The sequence below is a fragment of the Tachypleus tridentatus genome, chromosome 8, assembly GCF_004210375.1.
Source record: "Tachypleus tridentatus isolate NWPU-2018 chromosome 8, ASM421037v1, whole genome shotgun sequence".
NCBI lineage: Eukaryota > Metazoa > Arthropoda > Merostomata > Xiphosura > Limulidae > Tachypleus > Tachypleus tridentatus.
In genome coordinates this window covers 121,604,096-121,625,434 of record NC_134832.1, presented here as the reverse complement: position 1 = coordinate 121,625,434, position 21,339 = coordinate 121,604,096, and the positions used below count along the sequence as shown (strand labels likewise).

General features: G+C 34.8%; 1 protein-coding gene across 12 annotated transcripts in view; it reads right to left on the bottom strand.

Moving 5' to 3' along the window:
- Nucleotides 1-2,803: 2,803 nt before the first annotated feature.
- Nucleotides 2,804-21,339, bottom strand: part of LOC143223364 (serine/threonine-protein kinase NIM1-like) — a 24,112-nt gene continuing 5,576 nt past the window's right edge. For 3 of the 12 annotated variants that reach the window (XM_076451251.1, XM_076451257.1, XM_076451252.1), the window contains exons 2-5: nt 14,149-14,294; nt 13,631-13,937; nt 9,089-9,357; nt 2,804-5,776 (exon numbers count right to left, since the gene is read on the bottom strand). In XM_076451251.1, the coding sequence (XP_076307366.1) occupies nt 4,997-5,776; nt 9,089-9,357; nt 13,631-13,931 (1,350 nt within the window). In that variant the 5' untranslated portion in view covers nt 13,932-13,937; nt 14,149-14,294 and the 3' untranslated portion in view covers nt 2,804-4,996. Of the gene's footprint in view, nt 5,777-9,088; nt 9,358-13,630; nt 13,938-14,148; nt 14,295-15,315; nt 16,942-16,981; nt 17,044-21,339 lie in introns of those variants that run through there. The other 9 variants (XM_076451258.1, XM_076451263.1, XM_076451259.1 and 6 more) reach the window with 7 other exon arrangements.

Here is a 21,339-nt window from a genome sequence, read left to right as displayed (position 1 = left end):
ATCTCCCACTTTGTTACAGTCTGTGTTGTCATAGCTGGCCATTCTATATTTGACGACCCTACGTTTTAACAACAGGCTTGTACCATAGTTTTTATTGTTAAACACTATATGATAAAGATGTCATATACAAATACACCATTCTTCCATACGTGCTTTCCATATATTATTTAATGTTGTTGTTTGTTATTAAGAATAAAGGGCTATCTGTATTCTGCCAACCACGGGTATCGAAACCAGGATTCTAGCAGTATACGTCTGCAGACATACTACTGTGCCACATAACACTAACCATTTAGTGTCATTTAATGTACAAAAACGACGGTTTTCCATAATCCGTTTCAACTATCTGATCACACAGAAATCCATAGGCCCTGTATCTGGCAATTTGACCAGTATGTCTTTAAATGAAGTAACTCAGATACCAGTTTTATTCACCAGCTGCTTGACGTGTGCTATGGTTGAATAGATATGTTTTTCTGTTTGTGTCAGAGCAAATACACACTGGGCTTTCTGCTGTGTTCAACGCACGAAGTCAAACCACGGATTTTAGTTTTGTATGTCCGTAATCTGAGTACTAGCGGGGAACAATTGAATGGATATATCAACGAAGCAGCTTATGAGGACGTGACTTGTGTCGCTTTTCCACAAGAATATCCTTCTTGACTGTGTTCTGAACTGTTGCCTGAGATACTTGTTCGACTTTTGATACTGAACTCTCACCTGTTACACTTTGCTTACCACAGCTGGGATACGACTTGCTAGAGGAAATACATACCATTCCCAAAGGTTACCAATTTTCAGTAAAATTAGACTCCATACAACGTCAAAATCCTTTTCTGATATGTAGCATTCCACCGTGACTTTATATCTGCTATGATTGTTAGGTAACTTGCGATATGCAAATTCAAAATCATTTTTATATAATGCACTCAAGCTTCTCCACTTAGGGCATCTTCATATGACTTTAACAAGACAAGTCAATGTGAGTTAAACATGTTTTGAAGACATTGAACACGAGACTTTATAACATCCACCAGAGATTTAGACCTCCATGTTTGGAGAATCCGAAGAAGGTCGAAACGTTGTTCGCTCTTCTATGTAAAATATTTTCTCAACCCAAACGAGCTGTTTTTGCATATAAATTCCTCAACAAGTGGGTTTCTCGACATCACTGAGAATCCATATTCGTTTTATCAGATTGGGCTTACAATAAAAGTTTATTTTGCAAAGTGGTATCATTTATTACACCTTTTCCAATGTGAGAGACATATTATAGATTTTGTTGCATTTATCTGGTATTGTTTATTACTTTATCTGGATATGAATTAACCATGAAATGAAGCATTTTGCCAATTTGGTTTGCAGACAATATATAATTATTAAGTTGATTATGGACATTAATATTTCTCTAGGTTCGAATAAAACTCATTTACCTTATATTTATCTCAAACTAGTATATATTCAAGAATAACAAGGTTAGAAAATATGTTTTGAAATATATGATAGTGTACCATGGAACATGTGGTTTTATCTTATCAGCAATATATCTTATATTTAATTTCTAAAATTATTTTGATAGCACACTTCTATTCAAAATTTTAGCTTATAAACTATGCAAGGCATTATACCATTTACTAGGCCTACTTTTGATTGATATTAATTTTGTACGAAGTTGAAAAGCGTTATTAATGTGTTTAAACCACAGGTTGTACATATTACATTTTAAAAGAGGACGTATTCGAAAACACAAAAATTACATACAGCCAATCCCTATATCCATTACTGTAGGCCTATTTTAGATAAATATTAGCCTTGTGTAAAACTGCAAAACGTTATTTATGTTTTTCAATCACAGCTTGCACGATTACATTTTAAAATTCTGATGAATAAGTCATAATTTATCTCAAACACTTTAACTCATAAGTTAAAATGACTATTTTTAGTTGTTTTAGTTTTCAAATCTGATATTTCATTGAAATAAATATGACTGTTTGACACAAGAACATTGTTCAACTTTTATATTTAAACTTCTTCAAAAATTTAGAGAACAACGTGTGTGTTTACTTTAACTGTATGTACTTTGGGATATCAGTTTCCTTACTTCTTTCACAAATACGAACAAAATGTTTGAAAATCTAATTTTCAAAGACAGCTGAATTCCATTACTTCCACTTGCTGAAAACTGAAATGTTAGTTTCAACTATGTTAAAAAACAAAACTAAAAATGTTTGTTTGTTTGGAATTAAGCACAACACTACACAGGAGGCTATCTGTGCACTGCTCACCAGGGGTATCGAAACCCATTTTCTACCGGTGTGAGTCCGCAGACATACTAAAAATGTTAAAAAACTACTAAAAATTAATGAAAATGTAATACGACAACTCAAAATTAATTTACGCCTTTCCACTGTATATTTTACTAATGGCTATTTCCGGTAAAGTTGGTGGATATTCGACAAAACGCAGTGCTGCAAAGTCGAAAGAACAAGTCATCGAACTTGGATGACCTTGTTTGCAATCGAATCTACCACAATTTTAATGAAGAGTATAATAGATTATCTTCTAATTTATTTATAGATCTACATATATATAGATATTATATAATACTGTAGTCTTTTTCTGCTGTATCGATTTTATTTTCCAGTTTGTTGTTAAGCCTTTTTTTAAATCGTCTATTCAATAACCAAGATATGTATGAAATTCACGCGTTTTTATTTCCTTAAAGTGTACTTATGTATTAAAGATGACTTAGACAGAGAAAGGACAGTCATATTGAATTTAAAATTGATACAAACGGTGAAAATTGAAGCAGGAAACATCTTTATTGTTAGTATGATACATAATATTAGCTTACGTCATAACCAGTTGAATAGCTCTTAGTGCTGTCTGTAGATCAGTATTGAGCACTGTACATGAAGAATATTTTAAAATGAATGAGAAAAATATCAATTGCTATTCAAAACAAAACTTGAGTGAAGACAAAAGGAGGAAATTAAATTGTATTTTTCACATTAACGACAAATGAAGTTTAACACAATCTTAAGGTAGGTTTTCAGTGAAGATTATGTACATTCAACATACGTGTAATAGATTGTCATTTGTGCAATATGTGTGCAACGCTTTATGTTGTGTTTCAAACTTAAGTTGTTTTTTTTAAATAACTTTCTATTTTTATTGTAATAAACTATGAAATCAACAATGATTTTGTTTGTTTGTTTTGAATTGCGCGCAAAGCTACTCGAGGGCTATCTGCGCTAGCTGTCCCTAATTTAGCAGTGTAAGACTAGAGGGAAGGCAGCTAGTCATCACCACCCACCGCCAACTCTTGGGCTACTCTTTTAACAACGAATAGTGGGATTGACCGTGACATTATATCGCCCGCACGGCTGAAAGGGCGAGCATGTTTGGTGCGACCGGGATTTGAATCCGCGACCCTCGGATTAGGAGTCGAACGTCTTATCGTTCTTGGCCATGCCGGGCCAAATCAACAATGATTGACAGTTTCTACGCGTTCCTGCTTTACGTTGTGATCTGTTGGAGACATCTAAGTTCTTAAGAGGTCATTCCTCTTTTTTTATCGGACATGTTTGACATTATAACACTCACTAATTTGTCACAGAATCTCTTGTCTGAATACATTTACATTCAGCACAATGACTGTGCATTAGGAACTTTTATAAATTATACAACTTACTTGGTGTCACTTTATAACGCTACTATATGATATCGTTTTAAAGATTTAAAAAAAAAATCCTAATTTGTTGAAAGCCATAGAAGAGAAGTTTCTATGAAACTCACACAGTATTTATTGACATGTACAATATTTTTTATCTGTAATAGATAGATTCTGACTGTCTTTTGTGTCATATGATCTGAAAATATCGCCTCCCAAAATTCCGCCCACTCCCAGGCAAAAGGTATGAGGATTTTTAATGTGAATACAAACCATAATTTCTCACGAACCTTAATGAAAAGTGAAGCACATAAACCGTGTAGTTCGTGTGTCCACAAATCTTTTGTAGCTTGGTGTTCTTACCTCTCTCATCAAACCTCCAGAAAATATGGTTACTTAATAACAGAACAAATCTCAAAACGAAACTTGAGTCTACATAAAGACCGTGTTCACGATGAATAAGACAATCTGTTTCATTTTAGATGCTTGAATGAATGTGATAGGCAAATAGGTAGAAGAATACCGGATAGATACACAATCAAAAGAGTGATACGTAGTTATAAATATGCATGTCTACATGTGTGTGTGTGTGTATCCTGGTGCATCAGCGGTAAGTTTACATACTTACAACGCTAAAATCCAAGGTTCGACTCTCAGCGATGGATAAAGCGCAGATAGCTCATTGTGCGGCTTTTCACAAAATAAGAGTGCATATTGTGTGTGTGTACATATAATAAAGAGTTTGATGTCTTCAAGCAACAAAGAAAGTGAATACCTACTAGAGTTAATGAAATATCTATATTTGAGGTAGCTATATATCACTGATATTTATTTTTTTCTATTAAATAATTAGAGCCTACTCTACAGGGAATGTAATACTTTATTTTTCTTTATGACTTAATGTCATATACGTTGTTTGTTTATTTAAAATGTAGGTTGAGCATTAGAACCAATATTTACAACTTAAAAATATAAATTTTCTTTGGCCTAAAGGGTTTGTTTTTACAATAACTATATTTTTTATACAAAAATTAAGTTGAAAATACTCCACAATCTTATTATAACTTATAGTGAAGTTTCAATTATGGTTCGTATTTCTACATACGGTGTCAGTATAATATAGATCTATTTAAATACGCATGTACATATTTATATACATATATATATAACATACGTTAGTACAGGTCAGGCATGTACAATAAAGTAAATAATGAAATATTTCTACCTGTATTTTTCGATTATTTTATGTAAAATGGCAAATCTAGTGAGAAGTGAACTAAATAATGTGAAAAATATTTCATTATAAGTGTCAGAAAAGTTTTATCACAGCAAATTACACATTCTAGACTTTTTATTTGGAGATGTGGCTCCTTGCTTGGTTTTTCGAATGCCTTTCTCATTGAATTCTTGGTCTAGAATTCTTTCAGGTAGAGGTGTTTCGGGCGCACTATTTTTCGAGGCATCTTCTACCGAACTCGTCTGTATGTTATAAAGTACAATTCTAAAAGTCCCAGTGATGTTACTGCGCGGCCCTCTACTCGCACAGTCCTGCAACATTTCATCCGTTATCCCCAGGTTTCGTAGCTGGTGTCTCGTTTCTCGCTCTTCTTCTGTTAAAAGATCACTATTTTCAAAGCTTGGGTACATAATATATCTTTCTAGTTTGTCAGGAAACTTTTGATTAACCAACCATTCTGATAACATAATGTCTTTCATACTAAACCTGAGCTTTGGATTTTGATCGAGAATACCCCTAATGAGGACATTGCAGCTTTTGGAAACGTGAGACGGTATCTTAAACTTACCTTCAAGAATAAGGTTTTTAAGGAACACCACAGTTTGTGCCTGGAAAGGCATAGAAGCTGTGACCATAAAATATAATAGAACTCCCAAGGCCCAAATATCTACACAAGGCCCGATGTAACTTGGATCTTTGAAGAGTTCGGGGGCTGCATAAGGTGGGGAACCACAGAATGTTGTCAGGGGCTTATACACATCTTCGACTTGTGTACTGAAGCCGAAATCACCGAGTTTCACAACATTTGGTCCAGCGAAGAAGACATTTTCTGCTTTAATATCACGGTGAATGATATTGTTTTGATGCTGAAAAAAAAAAGTTTCAATATATATATATTTATTTATCGCATTACCGTTATCGGTCCAGATTGTCAATTTACTGTCATAATGGATAATGTCTGTGTTAATAGCACCCAAATACAATGGGGATATCGCATCTATCAGACAAAATCCAAACGCTGATGTCAATCTCGTCAGCTGTCGTGGGAAATCATAAAATAACCAAACAAGTGTACGAAGCTAAGTGCTTAGATCCACAACGTCTCAGCTTCTATTCGTTTTCACTGTCTATAGCCAATTGTGAGATGGTAGTTACCCGTAAAGTTCCCAAAGCAAAAATAAAACCACTGTAACATTTCTACTAATTATCAAGTTGCCGTTTTATCAGTCCAGGTTGTCAACTCTCTTTCACAACGGGTAATGTCTGTGTTAATAGTTGAAATGAAGCAATCATAATATTTCTACTGAATGTCACATTCCTGTTATCACTCTGGGTTGTCAGGGGTTCTCTATATTATTTATATTGAGTGTAACGAACATACTACAAAGGATTGTATGTTTTGTTTTGTTTTAATTTCGCGCAAAGCTACACGAGAGCTATTTGCGATAGTCGTCCCTAATTTAGCAGTGTAAGACTAGAGGGAAGGCAGCTAGTCATCATCACCCATTACTAACTCTTGAGCCACTCTTTTACCAAAGAATAATGAGATTGACGGTCACATCATAATGCCATCACAGCTGAAAGAATGAGCATGTTTGGTGTGACAGGAATTTCGAACCCGTGACCCTTAAATTACGAGTCGAGCGCCTTAACCACCTGGCCATTCCGAGCCTTACTACAAAGGAAGGAAGTCGGAAAGACTAACTGTAAGCAGTTTGGCTTCTATCAGTAGGTCCGGCATGGCCATGCGTGTTAAGGCGTGCGACTCGTAATCTGAGGGTCGCGGGTTCGCATCCCCGTCGCACCAAACATGCTTGCCCTTTCAGCCATGGGGGCGTTATAATGTGACGGTCAATCCCACTATTCGTTGGTAAAAGAGTAGCCCAGGAGTTGGCGGTGGGTGGTGATGACTGGCTGCCTTCCCTCTAGTCTTACACTACTAAATTAGCGACGGCTAGCACAGATAGCCCTCATGTAGCTTTGTGCGAAATTCAAAAAACAAACAAACAGTGAGCAGTATTCTTGTGTTGTACTCTAATAGGTCTTTAAGAGAAAGAGAAGAAATTGGGAGTAAGTACTATATACTAGAGTTTATGATAAGGTGTTTGGTTCTATTTACCATCTTGGAGTTCTACTATATAGTTTTGTTGAACACCTTATAGTTCTATTTAACACCTTATAGTTCTACTTTATAGTTCTATTTAATATTCTATAGCTCCATTTAATATCTTATAGTTCTATTTGATATTTTATAGTCCTACTTTATAGTTCTATTTAACATTTTATAGTTCTACTTTCTAGTTGTATTTAATATCTTATAGTTCTACTTTGTAGTTCTATTTAATATCTTATAGTTCTACTTTATAGTTCCATTTAATATCTTATAGTTCTACTTTATAGTTCTATTTAATATATTATAGTTCTACTTTATAGTTCTATTTAATATTTTATAGTTCTACTTTATAGTTCTATTTAATATATTATAGTTGTACTTTATAGTTCTATTTAATATATTATAGTTGTACTTTATAGTTGTATTTAATATTTTATAGTTCTACTTTATAGTTGTATTTAATATATTATAGTTGTACTTTATAGTTCTATTTAATATATTATAGTTGTACTTTATAGTTCTATTTAATATATTATAGTTGTACTTTATAGTTCTATTTAATATATTATAGTTGTACTTTATAGTTCTATTTAGTATCTTATAGTACTACTTCATAGTTCTATTTAATATTTTATAACTCTATTTACTATCTTATGATTCTACTTCATAGTTCTATTTAATATTTTATAGTTTTTTGTTGTTGTTTTTAATTAAGCACACAGCTACACAAGGGCTATCTGTGCTCTGCCCATCACGGATATCAAAACCCGGTTTCTAGCGTTGTAAGTCCGCAGACATACCGCTGAGTCACTGGGGGTCTTTATAGTTTTATTTAATATCTTTTTATAAGGGTAGAGGTTGGGAGTTTCATTAGGGTGATTTCATTTCTACTCTACTAAATTTAAAGGTGACTACCTTCCCACAACTGGCTATAGACAGTGAAAACCAATAGAAACTGAGACGTTGTGGATGTAAGCACTTAGCTTCGTACCATTGTTTAATTTTTTCATGATCTCCCGTGACAACTGACGAGATTGTCATCACCATTTGGATTTTGTCTCATAGATGGGATATCCCCAATGTACTTGGGTGCTGTTAGTATAGACTTTATCCATATAATAGTAAGTTAAAAACCTGGACCGATAAAGGTAATGCAATATCTAATTCTTTACTGTTTTACAGTACTGAGTAAATCACCTAATAAGAATTAATGTAATCAATAGTTTGTAAGATATAAATACACATGTTATTTATATTATCTTAATTCCTGTCTCATTGCAGCTTCCTATAATTTGTTTTTAATTGTTCATCGACTATGAAGCAAAATCCACACATAAAGAAGTGAGATTATTAATCAAACTTTAAGTCAGTCAAAGCGACATCTCGTGGAAGTCAAAGTTTTTCTTATTCGGTAACAACTTAATAATTACTTTAGGTCACGACATTTTTGCTAAATGACGTAGGTAGAATAATTATGATGAAGTTATAATAAAAAGTTGTCTTTGATGCAGAGAAGACAGAACCTAACAAAGTGAAACTAGTGTTGGGTTTCACCAATTCCGTATTTCAAACATTTCTATTTCAAACATATAACATTTCTAAATATCATAATAGAACATTATAGAGACTATAAAGTTTCGCTGATATTTCTCTGTATGTCATATTCATAATAGAAATATTACAGAGAACTTAAAAGTGTTGTTTTTCCTGGGTTAGCTAGCTTGCGTTGTAGCGCATTTGTTACACTGACAATATGAATATAACGGATATCCCCAAAGTGTCGTTTTGTGTAAGTTATCTATCAACCATTGTGGTACGTTTGTTAACCTCATAACATAAATATCGCAGAAAACCAGTGACTGTCGTTTTATCTAGGTTAGCTAACTTTCACAGTACTACAATATGAGTATAACAGAGAACCCCCATAGTGTCGTTTTACCTACGTTGGTTAACTTCCATTGTGGTACATTTGTTACACACACAATATGAATACCATACAAAACACGTAATTGTTGTTTAAATCCAGTTTAGTGATTTTATATTGTAATACGCGCTCTACACTCACCATATGATTGACAGCAGAAACGACCTGAGCCATCAGACGTTTAGCTCGTTGTTCGGGAAGCCGACCTTCTGAAGTGATGAAGTGAAAGAGTTCGCCTCCATTAGCATACTCCATGATGAGGTACACTTTCGATAAGGCTTCTATCACTTCATACAAACGGATGATGTGCGGATGATGAAGGCTTTCCATGCTCTTAATTTCACGTGCTAGCATTCTTTGTGTCTTGATGTCTAATCTGGACTTATCAATGATCTTAGCAGCTACTTTTTCTGTGGAATAATCATTATAGAAACGTGTTTATAGCGAAATAAACTCCCCAAGAATACACATTAAAAATGGTTCTTTGTACCCCGTCATTAAGATAAAGAGCAACCAGTCGTTCCTGGTTAAAAACATACTAATAAATAATAGTTCTTTAGGTTAATGAAGTATTCACACTTATGTCTGAAATTGTTATTATATTACACAGTATCATATTTTTAAAGCAATAACACCGATATAACAATAACTAATATATCTCTCCAACATATCTGCTTCAATTAAAGTTTATTAAATTTTTGTTATTACATGTTTCTTCTTTCTCTCCCTGTAGGAACTGAGAATGAACAAAAGGAAAAAAAAACTTCGATGAAAGTAAGGGCGACATAATTTGATTAAATCAATTAATACAATAAGTTATATCTTATACGCTCCCTAACATTTGACCTTTACATTTTAAAGAATATCTGCCCTTTCCAGTGGCACAGTGGTATATCTGCGGACTTACACACTAAAAACACAGCACAGATAGTCCATTGTGTAGCTTTGTGCTTAATTCTAAACAAACAAACGAATATCTAGTATAGACGAGTTAACTTTGAAACACTGATAAGTTAAATGTAACCCCGCGAGTACCAATCTATGAAATTATAGTTGATTTTCAACTATACACGAATAAAGCTATCAGTTTTTAGTGATGACGAGAAAACTGACGACGCCCGAAGAAGGTCGAAACGTTGTTCGCTTCTCTACATCAAAATGTTCTCAACCCAAACCAGCCGTTTTTACATATATATATTTTTATCATATTTTTAATAAAACAAAACTGAACATCTATTTTTTTACTTACTTATTTATTTGTATACGTTTATCTTAAATCGTACTTTCGAAGCTATTCTGAAATTGACATTGTTTCATTAGTTAATTTGCAGAGTTCGAATAAATTTCTGGTGTTTGTAGCACTTGTATGGACCTATTAGAGCCAGGTACAACATAACTCATGTACGTGGATGCGCATTAATACTTCCAACTTCGTGCTTGGTTTTTCTATTTAGTTCTTTGATTTAATAACTGCACTTTATCTAGGCCTAAATAGGTGTAACTAGTTGTTACTAAGACTAAGATTATAAAATAATTAACGTGTAAGTTGATAATCTCGATAAAGCAAATACGTTCAACAACACCTCACGTTTTACATCTGATTCGTGAGTAACAAGCGCTTCCAGGTGCATTATTAACTGAAAATATTCGCAAGTCACCAAATATTAAAAAAATGTACATATTCGACAAAGCACCATTTCCTATTTCTATTGAAACACGCTACGCCAAAATGTACAAACTGGTTCTCGATCAGATAAATTCACTTTTCTCATTACTGTTTTCTGTTTCCAACTTTTAAAAGCTCACATTTTGTAAAAAAAAGAACAACAAAAAACAGAGATTTCGTTTCGCTTAAACATTGAAGAAATTTTCCACAATATTCATTTTCAATATCGAATTCTTTTTCTTCCTCTACACGTTGACAAGAACGTGATATCAGTTCTCTAACAGTTGGATTGCGTGTTATACATGACATTCTCTCTTTTTGTGTCATTAAATTCTGAATAACAAGTATCAAAAATATATGACTCATTGCTCTATGATATCTTATTAAAGTAATAATAAAACGCCAAAGAATGTAAGTTTGAATTTACAAATATATGCATAAATAATTTGAATGGCTGTTTTTGGCGATTCTTATGACGTTAATTCTCGAAAACCCTACGATTTCTAAAGACATTTATCAAATATTTTGTTATGCATAAGTCTTTTAATTTTAATGTGTTCGAATTAATTTATGTTCTATTGCAATATCAAAGTTTGATGATAATACGAAAAAATCAATGGAACTAACGGTATTGATGGAAAACACGACTAATCTCACTTATCTTTCCAGTATTATGGACTGAAAATACATAATTTATAGAAACACAGTCTTCCAATTTGGAAAAACAAATCAATAAGTGTTACCAGTCTACTGATAGGAAAATAATTTAACCTTTGTACTTTCAGCACCAGAGGATCTTTGTACGAGCGACTTTGTGTACCAAAGAGCGGATAGATGCTTTGAAGAATTAATCTTTATGTCATGTTTTATATTCAAAGGAAAATATGCTTAGCAATTTTTTCGTACGAATTGTTTATAAACTATACATATTTATATGTCTTACAAGTTAAATATATGAAGGACTATATTCAAATAGTTTACAAAATTAACTCAGAAATAACCCCTAATTAGGAACTGCGAACATTTCAATTGACTTTAAAGATTATATTAAACCGGGTAGTAAAAAAAAAGTTTAAAATCCTGTGTAAAAAATATTGTGCACCAGAACAATGATGAAGCTCAAAATTAATAATACAACTAATAATAGTACTGTGCAAAAATGTCAGGACAAGATCACGCCCGGCATGGCCAAGTGGTTAGGGTGTCAACTCACAATCTGTTGGTCGCGGGTTTGAAGTTCCGTCAAATTAAACATGCTCGTTCTTTCAACTATAGGAGGCTTATAATGCCACGGCCAATCCCATTATTCACTGATAGAAAGAGTAGTCCAAGACTTGACAGTGGGCGTTGATGACTAACTGTCTTCCCTCTAGTCTTACACTGCTAAATTAGGGACGGCTACTGCAGATAGTCCTCGTGTAGCTTTATGCGAAATTCAAAACAAACAAAGTACACGATCAAAAATTATATTTCAGGCTACTTTCACAAACGATTGAAGGTAAATCACAGATGAAACATCAAACTTTCATTAATCTTCATATTTAGTACAACAGAAATTCAGTAGAAGTGTTTAAGTTCAACAAACAGTTAATACTTAGTGTGTCTCTCTTTTGCTTTTATAACTTCTAACAATCTTTCAAGCATTGTTGCAACATATTTAACAAGAGTGCCCTATGAGAGTTTGCTCCAAATATCTCCATAAAGTTTCACTTGAAGCAACTTTTAATTTTTCAAGTTTTTGACCTCTCAAATTCCAGGTCTTCTCAATGATTGAGATTGGGGTTCTGTGGGGGCCATTACATCATTTGAATGACTCCAACAGCTTCTTTCTCAGCTAAGTAATTTCTGCATAGATTGGATAAGTGTTGGAGTTATTATCTCCTTAGTAGCAGTAGACTCCTTTACAAATAATACGCAAACCATTGGGTCAACACCTGATGATATGTCTCAATAGAAAAACAAACCATCACACTGCTTCCTCCATACTTCATTGTAGGTAATATTTATTGAGGTAAGTATCTTTCACCTTTCTTCCCCCGGACGTGCAACCTACGCTTCAAACCAAATATTTGAAACTTGAACTCATCTGTCCATAACACTCTTTTCTAATTACCAACAGTCCAGTTTTTGTACTTTTCACCGAATTTCAGTCTCTTGACAATATTTCGAGATCAAAGCAAATGTTTTTTTTAACTGCTATACGACCAAATATTCCACTCTCGTTGAGTCTTTTTGATACAATATATCTGGACACTTTTCTCTCATTTGGTTCAAAGATGTTTATCTCATGCTTGATATCAGTGGCAGTTTTGCTTCTTTCCTAAAGGATACATAAACAAAGATACATCAGTATCACTGAGTTTAGGTGTTCTGTCTGTTTATTTCCAATTTTCAAATTTACCTGCCTCGGTCTCATGATCTTAAGTACATTAAGATGTTTGGGAAGCATTTCAAGTCTGCAGCAATTTGTTGTAGAGTTCAACCAGCATCACACAAAGCTTTTTTTTTTTTTTTTGCAAATATCTGCTCTTTTGTCAATCTTTGAGCAGCGACATGAAAATAAAACTTAATATATGGCGTTAAACACTATTATTATCAAATTTTATTTTTGGAGTTCTATTAAATTGGTGTCTTCCAGCATGTGCCTGTACTGTATGCTAGCAGCTTCTTTATATATAGTTAATACATTGCATGAGTTACCACAACAATCATTTCAGACCCTAAATTTGATCATTATTTTCATTCCAACAGCCCTTGGTAGAATTATGTGAGAATTCTAAAGAATGATAACTATACTCACCCTGGCTAATGCAATTGTCAACAGAGATCGATGAAACATTACCATAATGTTGAAATGTGCGTTATGCAAGGGCATGAAAGAATGACAAAATATTTTCTTGTCCTAACACTTTTGCACAGTATTGTATATCTAATCAAGAAAACATAATGTTAAAAACTAACGAAAACAAAGGTATGATTAAGCAGTGAGTAAATTTTACAGTTGAAACAAAACTTACGTTTAGTTAGGCAATGAGAAGCCACTTTGACTTTGGAAAAATTTCCAGAACCCAATTCTCCATGAATTCTGTAGAATCCTACTCTCTTTCCTAGAGCAATGTCTTTTTGCCAACTGTCATTAGAGCAGAGGTTATGAAGAACAGCTTCGTACTTACTGGCAGAGATCTGTGAAATCTCTGGATTTGATCGGCTAATGTGGTCAACTTCAACTTTCTCGAAATTGGAAACAGTGGTCAGCAATGGATTTGATGGAGTTCTGTGAAACTGTTTCTCTTGGGACTCTGTACTAACTACTGGCATCTTGCCCTTTGTTTAATCAAAATATCTTTTATTATATCCTCATAAAGATCCCTTGGTGTTGAAAGTAGAAATGAATTAAAATATACAGTCATTATATATTATTTTAAACATCTCTTTCTATCATAAAGGAATAGTATTTTTATTTTGAAAAATATTAACCCACTGGAGTCTTTGCACAAATTACTTTAAAATTTACAGTCTATCTGCTTGTCCTTACCTGTGTCAAAAGTCCAATATTTTTGTGGAGAATCCACCATAAACTCGAAGAACGTAAGACAGTGAAAAGTCGAGTACCAGAGGGTGAACATGACTAAAGCCGACACGTTTCTTCGTCATGCTTTTTCACTGATGGAAATGTTCACGCTATACGGAAAAGGAAATATGCATATTACATGGTCAATTACATATTATGCAATCGAACCTTGTCGCCAAAAGGTCACAGCATGTGATCTTCACATTAAATATTGAATACAACAAGAAGCAAAAAAATTACAATTTTAGAGTTAGAGTCTTTGTTTTTTAAATAAATGATCTTTTAACTACAGACAAATGCTGAGGCAAAACAATAAACAATGTAACGTTACTTGTTCCGAAAACGAAAACTTTTACGTACGAAAAACTATTATAATAAGAATAGCGCTCAAAAATACTGAACAGAAATTAAGAACAGTTATTTGAAACAAACGGAAGGACAATAAAATACACAATTTTAAGAAAAATTTTCAGTATGTTATAAAATGGATTGATTAAATCACGAGCTTTTACAAAAGTTTAACATCAGATGGAAAACTTTGCTAAATCTTTTATGTAATAAACATTAATTAGAAATGAAAAGATAAGGTGTGGTTTTTGAAGTTGTTATTTTTTTTCAAAATTTAAAAACAAAATGGACGATCAATTTGACGAAAATTGTTTATTTCAAATATCATAGGTAATAAATGCCAAGGGACTTGTCATGGCCTAGCGCGTTAAGGCGTGCGCTTCGTAATCTGAGGGTCGCGGGTTCGCGCCCGAGTCGTGCCAAACATGCTCGCCCTCCCAGCCGTGGGGGCGTTATAATGTGACTATAAATCACACTATTCGTTGGTAAAAGAGTAGCCCAAGAGTTGGCGGTGGGTGCTGATGACTAGCTGCCTTCCCTCTAGTCTTACACTGCTAAATTAGGGACGGCTAGCACAGATAGCCCTCGAGTAGCTTTGTGCGAAATTCCAAAACAAACAAACAAAACAAAATAAATGCCAAGCAAGTCGAACAATTTATCTACAATTAACAAAAAGACAATTTACAAACACTGCTAATATTCAGTTGCACAAATAGCAAAGAAAAATAACTGATTAAGGTTATCACACTTGATATGAATTTGTAGTAATTGCTAGTTTCTCACCTATTGTTTCTGACTCCTCTGAACCTATTTCCCACACTAGTTTTTGACATTTGAGATGACTGACCTGGGTAACTCTGAGCTTCTGAATAGTTCAAACTTCTCTCACACGTGATCAACCGAGCTTAAGACCAGTGATTTAGCGTCCAGCACCTCTATTCCTTTTATCTGAAAAAAAATTGCTTCGTGATCCTGCTGGTACACGAGCTCACCTACAATGCCGTCAGCAAAAGGTGAAAAATGGATAGCAGTATCTCATCCATGTAATGTCTTGCAGTCAAGGGTCTTCCATCCATCACATAAAGGTCTGTTTCCACTTACATGCTAATGTCACCCCAGACAATGATTGAGCCACTCCCATCAAAGTGGACAACGTTACAAATCCAAATATCGTTCTCCTTCACATCCTCAGACACTCACACAGGATTTCATTACTTAAGAATCCAGCTGGCATGTTCCTGGGTAAAAATCAGGCAGACTATCTCTGCCTTGAGGCTAGCGCGGGTGTTCTAACTGGAATCCTGGACTGCAGTTCAGCTTCATGGATACTGTTTATGAACACTGAGCACGATACTCACACTCCAGTCGTTCCTGAAGCTCGAGGCTAGTGTGGTTTCTAAGGCCTACATTCAATAGATAATGATCGCCTACTGCACTTGTAGCCTTTTAGCGACCATGACCTGGTCTCGTGGTGTATTATTTTCTTGTGGCTTGGTATATACACTACCAACTACTGAATACAGACTGTGACACCCCTATGATCTGTGCCACCTCAGTCTGGGTGTGCTATCCTGTAGAAGTTTGACGGCTATGTAAACTTCAGTTTACGTTAACTAGTTTCTAACAGCCTGAAACTCTTTGCGAGAGCCAATACCAGGAAAACAATCCATAAACCTTATCTTACCAGTAAACATAGTTTCTAATCAATCAATCCTAGCCTTTTGCTTGGCAGAATTTGTTTCATTTCTCACAACACCTATTACGTAAGAAATCATTGGTAAATAAACTTGCACACACCAGGTAGGATTGGTGTAATGCTCTATAATAATCATGCTAAGATTGAGAAAAAAGTAACCTACAAGTATTAAAACTTAAGCAAGCCTCATTATCTTTTCATTTGTACAAGTAGTATATGTAATTTAATATAATAATAAAACAGTCTCTAAAACGTTTGGATTCATTAATTTTGATAAGTTTCTTTGTTTGATTTGTTATTATGCCCAAAAACTGCCCAAAGGACTATCTGTGCTCTTCCACCACCAAGGGTATTGAAACTGTAACTCCGCAGACATGCTACTGGGGGGAAATTTTAGTGGGAGATGAAAGAAAAACTTTTATGAGAATTTTTCGAACACTGATAACAAAGCTTTTGTTTGTTTGGGAATTTCGCACAAAGCTACTCGAGGGCTATCTGTGCTAGCCGTCCCTAATTTAGTAGTGTAAGACTAAAGGGAAGGCAGCTAGTCATCACCACCCACCGCCAACTCTTGGGCTACTCTTTTACCAACGAATAGTGGGATTGACCGTCACATTATACACCCCCACGGCTGGGAGGGCGAGCATGTTTAGCGCGACGCGGGCGCGAACCCGCGACCCTCGGATTACGAGTCGCACGCCTTACGCGCTTGGCCATGCCAGGCCTGTGATAATAATAAAACAAACTTCTTACATACTATTTTTTCCAGAGCCACTAATCCGTCACTTTTATCTGATATTTCCTGCTTTAACATACTGAAATAAATAAATAATATTTCAAGAACGTTTGTGTTTTTGTGATCAGAAAAAAAACAAAGATCATCACTATGTGATAATAAAATTAACTTTATTGTTAACATTTTAAACAAATAAATTAAAAACTACAGAAAGATGCACTTCTTTTACTAAGTTTTATTACTGTTTAGTTTTTATAGCTCAAACATTGTTTCTCACGTAGGAAGTGACTGTATTTTATAACTGTATATTTCATACAGAATTCGGCCCGGCATGGCCAAGCGTGTTAAGGCGTTCGACTCCTAATCTGAGGATCGCGGGTTCGCATCCCCGTCGCACCAAACATGCTCGCCTTTTCGGCCGTGGGGGCATTATAATGTTACTGTCAATCCCACTATTCGTTGGTAAAAGAGTAGCCCAAGAGTTGGTGGTATGTGGTGATGACTAGTTGTCTTCCCTCTAGTCTTACACTGCTAAATTAGGGATGGCTAGCGCAGATAGCCCTCGAGTTGCTTTGCGCGAAATTCAAAACAAACTCGTACAGAATGTTTCAGTTATTTCACATAATTGCAGTTTCATACAACATGAGACCAACTTCAGGTAACGCCTGGCCTAATGGGGGGTTTGAAATTGCACTTTTTGCACGGATGTGGACACCAGTGTCCTCAAATGATAGGTTAAATGATACCTCGAGGTCGCAACCTCCCTTACTTTTCAAGTAGCTCTGGGAAAAAATCATACATTACCGTTAGCCGAAATAACATGAGGTTAGTTGGTTCCAGTTCTCAAACATTTTAGTCTGAAACAAACCTTGAAAGAGAAATGATTTTGAAACTATCTTTCCAGTAAAAGCAACCTTCCGTCATCAAAAAAGCTGTGTTTAAACATGATTGATAAAGTTTATTGCTTATAATCTTATTCCATTTTTTCTAGTTACCTGTTTTATTTATTTATTTTGTAACTACTTCAAGATAGATATCTTGGTCTTATCTTCTTTCATCTAAGATATCTTGACGATCTAAGAGAAATGATTTATATCTGATAATACCACAAAAATAGTATGATTGTTTGATTCAGCAGTCTTTGATTACTACTACTGATCAATGGTACGGTTTATTTGTTTGTTCACGAGAATAACGCATTATACGCACAAGGAGATAAACAACCAGATAAGAAACTTCTATGGTTCAGTTAGTCTTAACGAACAGAGAGAGTTGTTCCCACTCTTATAACGCAATGCTCGATTTTAAATTTAAATAATTCGCATTTTTTTATCTCACAAAACCAGAGCGTTTTTTTCTCTCCTGGTTTTGTTTGTTTCTGATATTCACGCAAAGCTGCACTACAGTTACCTGCGTTAGCTGTCCCTAATTTTGAGCTTGAAGACTATAGGGAAAGCAACCAGTAAATATTACCCACTGCCAACTCTGAGTTACTCTTATCACAATGTAAGCTGACTGTTACTCTTAACGCACCCACAACCCCAACTAGTTGTGTGCAATTTTTGAGAGAACAAAACACAAAGCATGAATCCTCAGATTCGCAGTCTGGCACACTATAATCACATGGCCACGTCCTATTCTCCTCGTTTTGAAACTCCTTGTACTTTCTATACCTGCGTATAACTGTTATTATTTACCGTAAAATGAGCCTAGATAAGTTTAGCTTAGTAATAATCCCACCCTTACATTTCTGTCAACATATAAATGGATACCTTCATTGACTCCTATTAAAATGTTTTGCAAGTTCCGCACTTCCAGACCTAATAAAATGTAGATATTCAGTAAAGTTTTTTTGGACATTTTTTTTTTTTTTAATTTCGCGCAAAGCTACTCAGGGGCTATCTGCACTAGCCATTCCTAATTTGGCAGTGTAAGACTAGAGGAAGAACAGCAATAGTAAGATTGACTGTCACATTATAATGTCCCCACGGCTGGAAGTGTGAGCATGTTTTGGTGTAACAGGGGTTTAAGCCCGCCACCCTCAGATTGCGAGTCAAGCACCCTAACACCTTGTCATGCTCGGCCTTTTGGACATCATTATATTAATTTTATGTCTCTCTTTCGTATTTTCGGTCCGGCATGGCCAAACGTGATAAGGCGTTCAACCCGTAATCCGAGTGTCGAGGGTTCGAATCCCGGTCGCACCAAAACATGTTCGCCCTTTCAGTCGTGATGGCGTTATAATGTGACGGTCAATCCCACTATTCGTTGGTAAAAGAGTAGCCCAAGAGTTGGCGGTTGGTGGTAATGACTAGCTGCCTTCCTTCTAGTCTTACACTGCTAAATTAGGGACGGCTAGCACAGATAGCCCTCGAGTAGCTTTGTGCGAAATTCAAAACAAAAAAATCTTTCGTGTTATCAAAGTTCGTTTAGATTCGCGAATATTTGTGTCATTACCAGGCAGTTGCATAATAATAACAATAATCAACTTCACATATTTATAACTTTTCTTGTTTCCATGGTAATGTGACGTCAGGTTTAGTGTATGTCTCTTCGTTTTACATGTATTAAATACAATTGTTACCTTGCGTGCTGGTATTTTCAAAGGGAGCAACATGCATCTAACTATCATAAGTTTAGTCTGTCTTAGACATGAAAAAAAACCGATATATTTTTGAAAACTTAAAATGGCGCAGTTGCTTTTAAAAAAATATATTTTAAAAAGTAATTTCCATGGAAGTGTTTTAATGGATTTTCCATCTAATATTATGCTGTCTCTTTTCACAAAGAAAACGGCATGTGCTTTTACTTTTACGTTTAAAGAAAGTGAAATAAACGAAAAGTAGCATGGATTACAAGCATGCTAAATGCATGGGAAAACTTTATGTGCATGTAATATCAATGTACATGAAGAATGTTAGGGCATTCTTCAAACAAAATACTGAAATCAAGAGACCTGAAGTAGAAACACTTTTGAACATCTGATATAACTTTTTTTTGTAACCCAATTGCTCTTTTCTTGTTAACACCAATAATAAATCTAGTTCAAACCTTCTTAATTATAAACTAATATCTTGTAAATAGAGGAAGAAGTGTTGTTTTAATTGTAAAATTGAAATGTTAAATTTGACTTGTTTACTGTAATTGTTATTTTTAATTTTTTATACAGTTAGAGAAATAACATGGACAGCAACGTTCCGGTAAAGCACAAAAGCTTTTACCTGTATACTTTAATTTTTGTTTGACTAATGTGCGAATAATATTAATAACGCGAATGTGCTAGGTACGCTGCAACCTATGGGTGGGGCCCTGGAATGACCAGGTGGTTAGGGCGCTTGACTGGCAATCTGTGGGACGCGGGTTCGAATCCCCGTCTCACCTAACTTGCTTGCCCTTTCAGCCATGGGTGCGTTATAATGTTCGGTCAATCCCGCAATTCGTTGGTAAAAGAGTAGCCCAAGAGTTGACGGTTGGTGGCGGTGACTAGCTGCCTTCTCTTTAGTCTTACACTGCTAAATTAGGGACTGCTAGTGCAGATAGCCCTCGTGTAGCTTTGCACGAAATTTCGAACAAACAGACAAAATAATCTATTTGTTGTTAAGTTGAGCTGGTTTTATAATAATAAAATATGAAATACACCAGTTTTTTATTGACTAATTCCTTTCTTATTAATCTGAAACAAACTATGAAGATTAGTAAAATAGCTATCAGAGTTAATCTTACTTACTATCTTTTATTGTCTTATAATCAGTGCCAGATTAACGCAAGGTTTGATAAGACTGAAGCCCCAGAGCACACGATACTTTGGGGACCAACCAACTTTGAATAGTTTAGAAAAAAAAGTAAAGTTCTGTTCTGCTAAGACTCTGGACAACCAGTAGACTTAATATGGCTCTGCTTGTTATTCATGCAAGGCTGAATGAAGTTTAGATGAAATAAATGAAAGAAATAATAACGATCCTATAACTTCATAACATGTGTTGATTCGTTATCTTTCTCTTTACAGTTTCGTTAGGTGTTTAAAGGTTACAACACATGACACAAAATCTAAAGCAAAACCCGAAGAAGCTGTTAAACAAAACCTCATAAATTGAAAGTAAAACACCTGAAGTTATAAGGTCGTTTCCACGAAGTTCTCTAGCATAAAATGTTCCCTTCTGGCTCGGCGGTAAGTCTGCAGATTTACAACCCTAAAATTCGAGTTTCGATAATCGTGGTGGACAAATCTCAGATAGACCATTATATAGTTGTGGGCTTAACCTCAGCCAATGTTGACCTTGAATCAGTTACTGGGGTTACACAATAACATTTATAAATAAAAGAAAGTTAAACTTCAGAAATTATTCTATACACTTAAAACAACACAAGATTATAT